Source organism: Bombus huntii, chromosome 10 (genome assembly GCF_024542735.1).
Source record: "Bombus huntii isolate Logan2020A chromosome 10, iyBomHunt1.1, whole genome shotgun sequence".
NCBI classification, from domain to species: Eukaryota; Metazoa; Arthropoda; class Insecta; order Hymenoptera; family Apidae; genus Bombus; species Bombus huntii.
Window position 1 is genome coordinate 8,794,947 of NC_066247.1, and position 13,474 is coordinate 8,808,420.

A 13,474-nucleotide genomic window follows, 5' to 3' on the forward strand; every position below is an offset into this window, starting at 1 on the left:
ATTATTAACAGACAGTATTCGGAGCCGTGTATTTTAAATAGTTATGCAATTCGAATTGGTTTCGGCCATCCTACGGCGGCCAGCGATGGACTACCACCGCACGTAATTCGACCCGTAAACACGAATCCTGCGCAATTCTTTCTGACAAAGTGGATGGCTAATGTGAAATAACGATTGTGAGGTGGTTTATTGAACGTGTTGGTTGGTTTATTAACACGTTGGCTGCCACGATACCCGTATTCGGGTGTCAGCAAGGTTTCTAGTCAGGCCGCGTAATCCATATTCGGGTGTCGCTTATTTGACTACTTGCGAAGGATCGTCGTAGGTATTTGAAAAGATATTCCATAATAATAAAACTGTTGAATTGTTATAAAATAAAAATACGAAAATGGTTTATTAAAAAAATCACTTAGAATGTAACATTTTAAAGCATTCTATACATAGCTGATGTTGGCCGGGACAATTTGGACAATAAGTTGTTGTTTTCTTCAAATTCTTTTGTGCCTTTGTTCGTTCCATTCGACGTCTTTTATTTGCATAACATAGTTTGCATGCGCGTCTAATGCTTCTTCCGGAATCATTTTTCCGAACGGCTATATTATGCTGACTCCGTCGAAGACAAGGATTTTTTGTATTTTCAGACAACCCTAATAATTTTGCAACTAATAATTGTCTAAATATTCTAATATTTATATTTTTCCTTGTTGCAATTTTGTAAACCGTCAAAGCGTTTACAACAGAAATTCCCAGAAGGAATTGAATGCCAAATTTTCTGTACCATTTGATTCCTTTTCTAATTGTGATGGCATAAGAAACCATTTGGTCGGAATAATCTATACCACACTTTCCTTCGTTATATTCAACAGCAATTAGTAGTTTTAATGTTGCGAACAAATGAAACGGAAGATCATTCTTGAGACCACCACTTGAGCGACTCGCATTACTAAAATATCGATGGGAGCACCTAGCAGGGAACGCTTGGTACCGCTGTACGCGTGGCCTGATGGAGATTTCTTTCAAAACACGCGTGACAGTCAACGTGTTAAAGAGACGAGTCATAAAACGACAATAGTCAATTGTAATAAAATCACTTTAATTACAAGTACAGAGTAATCGTCGCCCACTCAATGCTACTATTCCACTCTCTAACTGTACAACTATTCGACTCGCTAAACTATTCGATTAAATGTCCGTCTTAGAGAGCATGTTCATCTATTTGTATCGACAGGCGTTATTATAAAAAGTTCAAGTGTAACTCCGGTTGACGATTACAAATAACGGCGATAATATTTTGTTTTATGTTCGTCTACCTTTGAACCTAGCAAACCAAAACAACGTTGGTATTCCAAGGCACAACAATATTCAATCAAATCTTTCGTTGACTCATGTGTCGCTACAGTTGTTCTTCTACTTTTTAAGAATCTACGTCTTCAATGAATTTGTCGAAAGTTGTAGGTAAAAATGGTATAAAAGATACGTAGGATCTACTTTGGTTTCTGATAAAATAGACAAAGTATATACATATATTCTTTCCACCATTGATAGGGAAAGTAACCAAAGAAGTATTTAACTATGAGACTTTGTCCGGCTGACGGTAGATTCGGTTTGCATGTAGTCAGACATTAAACAGAAATCGAAGTACACGTAATGTCTACGATAAACTCTTGTTTATATCGTATCTTCTAGTGGTTTCTTGAACAATGCTTAATGCAAATACAAGAATATTTATGAGACACAGAATAAATGAACAGCAAAGCAATGGTTGAGCGAAGAGTAAGTTGTGGAAAATGCACGATGTCAAATTAACTTGTTGCAATATTTTTATTGCTTCTAAAATCATTTTTAAATATTCAATGGCAACGCTGATGGAAACAAAAGAACGTAACGTGAAAGATTCATGAGAATATAACAACATAATACATGTGCGGGTAAACAAGAAGAATTTCGAGAAATTCCATTTAAATCTTTTATCGTCGAACGTTTCCACAACGAATCATAACTAGGATTCTGTATCTAGCACAAACAGAAAATGTAAACAAACAAATCCAGAACAAAAACAAACAAGTGGAGAATATATACGAACAAGCAAATCAAACATATTTATGTACAAACTGTAAATATAAAGAAATCTTTTTTGTTTTGTTGGATAACATATTTGCAATTTTAATCTCACCACAATATACATCTGTCGAAACCACGTGCATAGTAGAAACGTTATCGAATGTTTATTTGAAAAAGCGGTTGAATTTTTCTGTAATAAGAGAAGTTAGTAAAACTTAAGATAGTAGACTTTCCAAAATAAAAGTTTCATTTGAATTATGTCGAGTATATAAATAGGGAAGGTCTTTACCGCCAAACTTCTATATCAGATACACCAAAAAGATAGAAATAAAACTTTTCATAAATCGATCGGATCAATTTATTTATATTTATATTTATGTACATCCATCATTGTACATATTTTAATACAAGAGATACGGAAACTTCAATCCGTACATATCGACGGATAAAATAAGCAAAATGTCAAGGGGAATGTATCACCTAAACCCGTATACATCACAGACGACCAATTAAAATTATTAAGTGATCAATAAAATTAAAAAAAAGAAAGAAAGATACAAATTTCGATATTAACACGGAGAATACAGAATAGAAAAAAATTGTATCACGCAAAATTATTTAGAACGCAAATCTCAAGACTAAAAAGAAGCAAAATGTATTATTTAAAGAGATTTCAATCGCCAATTCTAGAGATTGTCTCCATTATTGCTACGTTATCCAAAACAAGAGCGGCTAATTCGCTTGCTCGCGAACTGGCACGCTGCTCCACTGCTGGCTGTTACTTTTCTTCTTGTTCCTTGAAAATTTAATCGCCGCGACCGCACCGCCTCTAATGCGATTCCCTTCGCCCACATTGCCTCACACCCGGCGTTGCAAAATCTTCCCAAGACAAACTACGACGTAAAAACGGTCCGACAACAACACGGTTTCGTGCCAGATCACTTTTTGTGTTAGACCAGAGACAGTTCCCTCTACGTCTGTACGAATCTAGGATATTGAAATATCGAGAAACCGTCAGTTCATCGCGACAAAAATAGTAAATATGTAAATATTTAAATTAATAAATGAATATAGGCAGTAGACAAATATTTGCGATGAAAAATGGTGTACGAATAAAAAAAATATATATACATGTCGGGTTCACATTATGATTAGGATTAGGGGCGTGAAACGAATCTTCATTTGGATTAGACATTGTTGTTATGCAATAGAGAAAATATTTACTAGTACAAATATGATTATTAGTACAAGTGTGGATATTGCAGAATTGACAAGTAACCGCGGTGATTAGACACTAATGACAATGGTCTTAGGTTCGATAACGAATCCGCGGTCAGTGGGATAACAAAATGCGCTTTCTTACAAAGTCCAAGTTGTACTCAACTTGCTTATCTACGGTACAAGTATTACTAAACTAACTCTTTGTTAAAACGTAGAATATTCACCGAGCGTAAAGACGCTATGTAATTCGCTAATGCGACCTCACGAGAGAATGACTTTCCGTCACGATGATGCTGCAGAGGAAAGCTATGATGGGGTGTGTCTAAGGACACGAGATCCTCGGATTCATCGAGAAAAGCCTTCGTTCGGAAAGCGAGGGAAATTGATGTTGCTGTTAATTGTTCAATTTGGTGAATTTGGAAGGATGCTAGTCGCCCTTGAGGGAAAGTTGCTAGTGGGAAGCGTCGTTCGTGAGAAAAATAGATTTCCCTTATCTTCCTGTAGTTGGGACAAAGACTGTTTGTCTGTTTGAAGGACTTTAGTTAACTAAATGTCAATGTCTTCTCTATTGCATAACGACAACGTGTAATCCAAATGAAGATTCGTTTCACGCCCCTAACCCTAATCCTAATGTAAACCCGACATATATGTTATAAAAATTCCTATATATGAACAACTCTATCCTCTCTCATTCCACGTTTACGGAATAGATCTATGTTTTCAATATTTTGCAGGATCTAACATATTCGATATAGTTAAATAAATATTTTTATTAATATGAATATTTATACGAATTTATAGGTTATTAAATTCTAATTGTATATGAATTATGTATTTCGAATCGCATAGTGTCGTGGAATATTTTCAAAGCACGGGAAATACGAACAAAATTCAACAAAACTTAAACAAAAATAGTATGCATAAATAACAACTATTATTTGCATTACAAATGTTCTGAAAAAGGAAGAGCGAACAATGCCACTTTTGTCAAAATTTAACGGTGAAACGAGTACTTCATAAAAATGCAGCGACGAGTGAACAAGTACTAAATTAAAATGTAGGAAAGCAAAGAATGTTTCGACCGAACAATAGCAACAGAGTTTCAATAATCCAAACGTTTCCCTTTTTCCTTTAAACTTCCAAGGTTCCTCCTAAATTGAAGAAATATTGTGAACCCTTCCGCGCACAATGTAACCAGCCCAGCGTGCTGTAATTCGTATTCTTGAAACTTTCGATAATTCCATCGCAGAATGGAAAGAGAGACGAGGACAGATGAGAGGAGAGACAGAGTGGCGTTTAAAGATTACACTATTCAGCCGACGAAAAGATTGAATCCATAACACAGTAAAAATTCATCAAGATACTCTACTGATTTCGAAAGAAGCGGTTATTGGCTAAGCACTTTAAACTGAACATTCGAACGTTTTAACAAGTCCAAGAGGGCAAGACATTTTATTTCGCCTCCGATTGACCCGTGGCTCCTAATTGGTCCTTCCTGCCTAGCCCTGCCCCATTGTTTTAACTGGAACAACTGTTCAATTTACCGCGGTTTCGCCAATGAAGAATAAAATAAAAGAGGAGGAAAAAAGGAAGAGGAAAGAAAACGACCTTATACCGAGAACAGAAGTGGGTGCGCCCTTTCGCAAATAATTTAGGATTAAGGCTTAAAAGTACGGAGCAAAGTTTACGGAAACAGGTTTCTGGCCGAGAGGACTTGGCAAAGGAACCGCGCCGGAAGTGGCAGACTCTACATTTTCACCGGAAATAACGAGCTGGACTACCTACGTGCCTCGACCACTTACTTCTTTGTCTTCTCTCTCTTTCTCCCTGGTGGAATATCTTTTTTCCTTTTTTTTTTTTTTTTTTTTTTTTAGATTCTTTTTATTCGACTGTAATTAAGAAAGAGGACAGTGGAGAGGGTCGCGTGTGTGAAATCGTTTCGGTGAGCTTCTAATTGGAGAGGAAAACCTCTGGTTTCGGACGAGGGTGGCCGGTAACACGCTGACCTCCGATGGAACCGCGACAGAGTTTGATTAATACCACACGCTCCCGGAAGTCTGTGGCAAATGGATTTTCGATATTGCCGCGCGCTGCCAGTCCAAGGAATCTTCGAATTAATTCTTCCCTTGACACTCGACTATTTCGTGCTCAACCGACAAAATAATTATTGACAAAATAATATATTCATCAATTTACTTACGTTTTTCAATATCGACGTATTACGCAGCTTTTTAATTAAAAGAGCTACAGTGCTCTCTGTATTTGGTCTCATCTCATATGAGAAATTTGATATACATAAAATCTTTATTTTCGATTTTTAAATCAACACGAGAGCATTTCAACGATATATCGAACGCATGAAAATAATACGAATATGTTGCATTTTTCGAATGAGCTTCCCATCGATAGCTTTATTTATCGTATAATTTGAACGGTGTCCAGTGAGCAAAGCTGTTTGAACGATACGCCGATATTTCGTATCTTTTTGATATGCGGTAACCAAATATTGTGGATTCGCTAATGTCTAGAAGAAACAAAAATACAGAAAAACGGAAAAGAAACAGAATGGGAATTCCAGTGTTTCTTTAAGCTTCGTAATTCGATCAATGATTTTCAGATGTTTAAAGAAGAACGGAATAAACAATAGAATGTCTCTGTGATGGTATCTTAAACTTATATTCGCTAGGTACAAATCTGACGCATACAGAGAGTACAGGTATTAAATGCCGAGACATTTCAGACATGCTTACCCCCGGGAAATCTAGCTTGCAATCTTGCGCTCCAACTGTAGCCAGATTATCGGAAATCTGACGTTCACGCGGGTTTACGATGTGCCAAACCCTATTGAATACCGTGAAACGCTTCAAGGTTCATAACAAGGGAACGTCGCGAACGATCCGGCTGCGATTTAGATGAAACTTTGTAGATGAGAAGAACAGGCAAAAATAAAAGATACGTATTTTTCCTTATCTACGGTAACTTAAGTTTAAACGGTGAAATTACTCTGAAAAGTTCAACCCCTTAAGAGCTTATTCGGGAAGTTAACAGTTAGAGATAAAAAAAGATTTTGTTAGCAAAAATTAAATATTTTCTAAGACGGTGGAGGGAAACGTTAGAATTAACGAAGAATTTTCGAAAATCTTCACGTTGATTCGAAAAGATACACAGAAAAAAGAAAGGAATAGTATTTCTAACACTCTGTCGTAACAAGAATATCGTATCTACTTCTGGAATTATTAATATTCATTCACATTAATATCTATGTCTCTATGCTCAAGTAAAAAGTGGAAACAAAAAAGAAACTATCTAGGATCGTCCTCAATTTCTTTAATTACCAATTTTCATTTGCCGTTTTTAATAATGGTATGCTGAAATAAAAGAGCCACATGAAAAAAGAAACGAAAAGACAAATACATTACACGAAAGCACCTACCAATTTTCCTAATTACCAGTTTTCATCCGCCTCTTTATATCCAGAATCATAATCTCAAAAAATGAAAGAATAAAATCTAAAAGGACCAGATGAAAAGAGCAAAAATAGTTTCTCGAATTATTAAACTTCGTTCTCTGTTAACCTACTTCTTCGATAAAATAAGAAACGGAGAAAAAGAGGACAGCGTGTGATTCGTTAAAAAAAAATCATTTTCGCTTTAATCTCTTACCTTTCTCTTAAATTTACAGGTAGCAGCAACTCGGCGAGCTCGAGCACGACCTGGACTACAGCGACGGTGATGATTCTCACCCTGCCAGCGATCATGTATCTGATGTTCTCCTCGACGACGATAACCATGACGCCTTACACCTCGTCGACGTCAACTCCTACCAGCAGGTAGCTCGTACGCGCCCGCAAGTACACCACTGCCACTGTTTGACCCGATTAAAAAACAGAAGAAAGAGGAAAATAAGAAAATAAAAAAACATCGTCCATGTAAAACCTAGTAGTCTAGGGCTTCCAGTTATGTATGTTACTATGTATGGAGTAGATAGCTTGAATAACAATTGATTTTTATTCACGAATGGGCCTGTGTGTTAAGCGGGAGGTCGAGATGACGCAGAGAAGAATATCGAGCAAAAATATCGACGAGGAAAATACTCGCCCAGGTATAGTTTCTTTTCCTGGCCAGCACGCGTTTGTCCTATTTCGAGCTCATCTCTAAATAAATCGAGATCGTGACGCAGACAATTTTCAATTTTGTTGACTCGTGGCCATTTATTCATCGATTTTTCTCGAATTATACAATGTAAAAAAGGAAAGAAAATGAGATAATAGTGATGGAAGGAAAAGAAGAAGAATACGCGGTGGCACGTGGCTAAATTTGAGAAAAACAACATGGATCTGAAAAGACGTGGAGAAGTTTTGTTGTAACCTCCTGTATATGATAAACGCCCCTGAGACACGCGTAAAAAGACGATCGCGCTTTTCAAATCGATCGTTTTTATTCCGGCTTCTTCGTTGATTTTCTACGGTATTTGTCGTTGATCCATATTTATTTGTTCATTTATTTATTTCTTTATTTCTCATGGTGAAAGATCGTTTCGATCGGGTTGTACGCGTCATTCGTTTAGCAACCCCAATGTTCACCGAGAGTGTCGAGAATATATAGATATATACATACAGGGGTAAATTAATATTAAATGAGTATGAATAACGTTAGCGCAGCGACGAACGGCGTTCTGCTCAATATCCGCTCCTTTTAAGATGTCTAACGAGGAACGCGACACCATAGGTACCGATTTGTAATCTGTACAAATTGTAATAAATTACCATACGAAGTACGATTCGATCAACGGTGTATTTCGTTTCTTCTCGTCCTTTCCTCCCTGTAGAAATGTAGTTGGAAAATGAGCATTGTGGAACGAGAGATCGAGGTAAGTGTGTACATTTTTCTACGAAAAATCTACAGTACAATGAAACGTTATCGTTAGGAAGACATTGATTACGTATTTTCAAGATACGAATACATAGTTTATATTCTCGTAGAATAACCGACACGATACTTATAGTAATGTAATAATACAGAAATAGTATCGTGTTCTGTATATGGCGTTGTTTGTTATTATGTTCTGAATATTAGCGTAACTGTATATAGCGTTGTAAGGAGGAAAGTAAACAATATTTACATATTTTTAATTAATATTTCCAAATCATCCGTAAATATTCGAGCGTGGAATTTACCTTTAGGCCAGAGAAAACCTCTCGATGGTGCCGATCTCCGATCGTCGAGGAAACAGGTAACGAGAGCGTGAAACGAGCAACGAGAACGCCGTTATTAAATTCCTCGAGCCGGCGGCGTGCGAACTAACGATTATCGGTTTATGTAAATACCGCGAACAGGTACGTGCACGCGGCCGCATAGCGAATTAAACGATGAATCCAGTAAATTCGATTTAACGAGCCGATAAACCTCCCCACCGATCCGAAACTCTTTCGACGCAATTACGCTGGGTCAAACAGTCACGTTTCACCGACATAATTCATATTTTGCCGATGTATTTGGACGTCGAGCCTGGCCAACGCGAGTGCACTTCAACGTTTACGACCGGCCATTCCCTTAACAACCGTCCCTTCTTATTGGGCTGATCTTGACTTTAATCGCTTATAAACCCCGATTTCTCTTTTCGGAAATGGAAGAATGAGACTTTCAGCTAGCAGAAATCGATAATAATGCTGTAGAATAGTATATACGTATGTGTAGTAGAGAGTAGCTTACAGAGACATCTATACAGAGTCCATATAGGAACAACCATATAGTATAGACGTACGTAAATTAGGTTTGTTAGCGACGCGACGATATTCTCAAGGGTTGTCGACGACGATCGATTTGGACCTGCTTTAATTTCGTACAGTTTAACAGAGAGTTGATGTGGCGTTACGCAAAGTTATTACGAGAATAGATAATTTATCATAGTTATGTAGAGATGATTCATAATATGAAGTTAAGGATTATTTGCTATAATTCAAGCTATCACAGCTAACAGATATCGTTATCCGATTATAATACTATCGGTTCTCCGAAAAATCGCATCAATCGTACCTGAACTGATCCACTCTCGATACACGTTCCTCTCGATTCCTCTCCATTCTATGAAAATCGAGCAAAACACAGTTGCCATTGCAACGAGCATCTCCTAATACAATCACTAGCGAAGGCTAGCCGAATCTGGACGATTTAACGGACTCATCTAATACAGTGGTGGTCCGAATGCTCAGTAAATATCCGCATTAAAATTCAGTGGATGTTATCGGTACACGAAAGGGGCGAGCTTAGCATCGTCCACGTAGAAAGGAACGTGAGTGAGAAACGGCAGTGGTCTAAATCAAGCTTTAGGCGTCCGCGCACGTCAGCTTGCGCACGACCAGAGACCACGTGCTGCGAACACGTGCGAGAAAGCTTTTAATTTCGCCGACAAGCCAGATGGACCGAATGGCTTCTATCTCTTTCTCGCTCTCTCTTTTTTACTGCCGTCTCTACGCTCTTGATTAACGTCGATTCCGCGGTGGTCTTTCCCTGTTACCTTTTCATCTTCTTTCTCCACCTTGTCGACGTCGCTCTTTTTCTTCCCGTATTATGACCTCAAGTCGCCACCAATTTGTCGACGCTGTAAATTTGACCGGTTCAAGTATTCGAAAGAAAGAAGAAATGGGAAACGTTTTCTTTCGGTATGTTAATTCTTCGTAATTTCGGCTAGAGAAGAAGAAAAACGAGCTGAGATAATTTTTTTTCTTTTTTTTTGGTGCTATAATTTCTGATGCGTGATTCCGAAATTACAGAAAAATTATTTTTTATATTCGAAGATTAGTCTGCTGGGTGGAAATGAATTTTCGCAAAGTCACCTCTTTATACCGTTCCGTGCAGCCACCTACGTCTTATCTACGCTACCTACGATAATCTGGACAGAGAGTTTATTACGGGTCGACGATGTTTCTTCAATAATTGGCGAATTAATATCTCTTCGGAGGTATTAAGGACGAGCCTAGAACACCTCGAAGCAGGACTTATCGCGGACCACGTTTCCGATCAATTTAACCAAGTTTTGGAATACGGAAACGAGGCCAAAGTTTATTTCCAACTAGAACTATCAATCATTCTTAAAGTACCAATGTCTAGGAGACTGAAACGGGTCTTGACTCGAGCATAGTAGCACTAGCATGTAAAACGGTATGTAACATTTTTCCATTAAAGACAAAGAAGCTATGAGAAATATCTTGAATTAATTTGAAAGCAAGATAGTCGTATCTTTTAATATGAACTAGTCTTCTTTGTTCGGAAGAAAAATTCTTTTGATACTGGATAGACAGAGTAACAGGTTTTACTTTCCTCTTTGTGAGACTTTCCTTTTATAAGAAAACTTTATTCCGTGACAAATAAATAGAATATAGAAATAACAAAATTGCTACTTGAAAATCAGTAAGGTATAACAAGGGTGTACGATTAGTTTGAAGATAACAAGCATTATCTTTTGATACAAGTTTTCTTCTTCTTATCACAGGAGAAATGTTTTTATTGGAAGGTAAATGGAATATTCCAATAGTAAATTTCATCCTCCCGTTTATATGGTGACAGGTAATTTTGGAAGAATAGTAATTAAAAGACAAGGTATTTAAGAAAGAACATTTCGAAGCCGGATCTCCGTTTCACATTAAATTCCAAGACGATCTCCAACAACGATGGTTTTTCACAGAATTTATAAAAAAATTTGGATCGTCATCGATCGGATTCACACCAGAAGCTTCTTAAAACGGGACGAAAGAACGATTTTCGAGGTTTCGTCCAATTAACAAGACTAAGAATCAAGACGCCTCTATACGAATATATTTCTAACAAGATTAAAATTAAAAAAAGAATAAAGGTGATAAATGAATAAAGCTGCAAGTAAGCCACGGCAAAACGAATTCGTTAAGGTTTTAATTGACATCGAGTAGCTTTGTCGTTGGGAATGAGCGAAATAATTGGATGACTGGTCGTTCGAATCGAGGATCGACCAACTGTAACGATGTCCGTTGAAAAACACGAGGAAACGAGATTCGAAGGGGAACGAGGCAAGTTAAAAAGAAGAAAAATTGTATCGTAGATTGAGAAGTAGTAATGGAAATGGTCGTGGAAGACGAATAAAAGGTAGGAAACAAGGCGTGTTCTTCTTTATCGACGAGTGTTACCAATAGGAAGGTTTCGACGAGAATTAGGAAGCATGGATTATTGGAAGGTAGTGGGTACGGTCTCGATTTACCTGCTCGACCCGAATCCAGCGATGGAGAATTATTTGTATCGGGTTTCGTGCAGCTACAAAGACTTTAACGAGACCAAACGAGCCATAGTTAAATATATTGTATCGAATCTTTACAGCGTTGCAATAAAGGTTTGCTCTCGAAGCTACAATTGCGTGACAGATTTCTCTTTGAATATAATTTTCTATATATATTATTAAATTGTTATATAACGAATGTCTCCAGATAAATATAACCTGTTTTAAAACGAGAGTTTCTAAACGTAGAATTATCTGTGTCGATAAATGTTTCCAGCGATTACGATAATTTTCGTATAAAATTTTCTCTGAGTTTCATTCCGATATGACGATTGCGCGACTCTGGCTGGGAGTTTTATGTAAAAAAAAAAAAAGAAAGAAACAAAAGCCATTACGCTAAAATCGAAAAATTTTCTGCCAATGAAGTCTGAAGATAAAGAATACAGCTCTTTCTTCCGGAAATGTTGGAGGATTCGCGTTAACGCGGCCACGAAGACGTTTAGACGGGGTTGGAAATTTTCCATCGCAACTTGCGCGCTGGTGAAAAACTTCGCTCGGAAAGAAAAACGCGAGCAAGAACGTGAAAAGTGAAGGAAGAAGGGAGAGGAAGAGGGGCAAAGTTGCCAAAGTTAGCGACTGATAACTCACGGCCTCCATAAACCGGACGGAGTTACGACAAATATTTGTCTTCTCGCTTTTTTCCCCCGAACGCGTTCTACCCCATCCCATCCCTCCGACCTCGATGCTTTTCCCGGTTTCGCTTCGATACTTCTCGTTTTCCTTAAGCTTCCGTGGATTCTAGACGTTGAAGAAAAGTAAACCATCGTCGACAACGAAGGAACCAGCCCGATTCGTACACTCGACAGATTTCTCTTGCCTCTAGAAACGTTTTTCTAAGTCTCGTCCTGCTGTTTGATATTTCATTGTGAGTTATGAGTAGACTGGGCAACTTTCATGCGTCCATACAAGCTCTGGAAGTGTAAAATTGCACAGAGTGCACCTAATACGAAGAAACAGAATAAAGTATCCAAAGTGTAGCGTCTCGTGTTATACTTGATAGATGAAACGACTATTTTCTGACCGTCTACTTTTTTACACATATTCTCAAAGGTATGAATTTCCATTGATCTTTCCAAATGAACGAGTCTCAACGTAATTCGATTGTTGAGACAGCGGTGGAACAATGGTGAACGGGATATGGTTTGTGGATATTCAGGAACGAGGCTATAAATATTGGAAAATGACGATTTAAGAGGAGGATCGTTTTACGATGAACTTTGGGTTTACGAACTTTAACATTTCTTCGTGAACTATCGTATCGATATTAAAAGAACGTCCTGGAAGAAATGAGACAGAGTAAAGGAAAATTTGGGACAGAGTAAAGAAAATACATAAATAAAGTTACCGGATTCCTTTGCTATCTTATTTATTTGGTTTACCGTGTAATTCTCGAGAAACTCTGTGAATTCTGACGTGCTAAATACAAACGAGAAGTACCAAGAAATAACATGGAAAATGTGTAAAGTGTAGTCAAGAAGCGTGGTTCGGTTTCCTCGTGGAAACCGGCTGTGAATACGCTTTTGCGGTAGAGCCGAACTGCGAATTTCAAAGTTTTAGCTTTCAACCGAGTTTAGCTAGTGCCTGAGAGTTAAAGAAGGGAATCGAATCGAAGGCTCGGATGCAGAATTCGAGTTAAACTGTTCCAGCAGGAAGTCTAGAATTCCTACGTTAACACGCGAGTAGTCAAAATTTCGCGCAAATTCAATTCAACACTTTCTTCCGAAATTTGAGATATTCCTTAAAGACCACGACGAATAAATGAATAAAAAATAGAGAAAATCAACGATCATAATAAGACATCAATCGGTAATACACAAGATTTGTTGTAGTTGACTGATAGAAGAACGAGTGGATGAATTTGAGTAGAAAAATATATTGAGATAAGTAT

At 37.6% G+C, this 13,474-nt stretch overlaps 1 protein-coding gene across 1 annotated transcript in view; it reads left to right on the forward strand.

The window, feature by feature from the left end:
* Positions 1-8,066, forward strand: part of LOC126870171 (uncharacterized) — a 135,601-nt gene extending 127,535 nt beyond the window's left edge. Inside the window, exon 6 of the mRNA XM_050627657.1 lies at positions 6,964-8,066. Within this exon, the coding sequence (XP_050483614.1) occupies positions 6,964-7,115 (152 nt within the window). The 3' untranslated portion in view covers positions 7,116-8,066. The remainder of the gene's footprint in view (positions 1-6,963) is intronic.
* Positions 8,067-13,474: the final 5,408 nt, after the last annotated feature.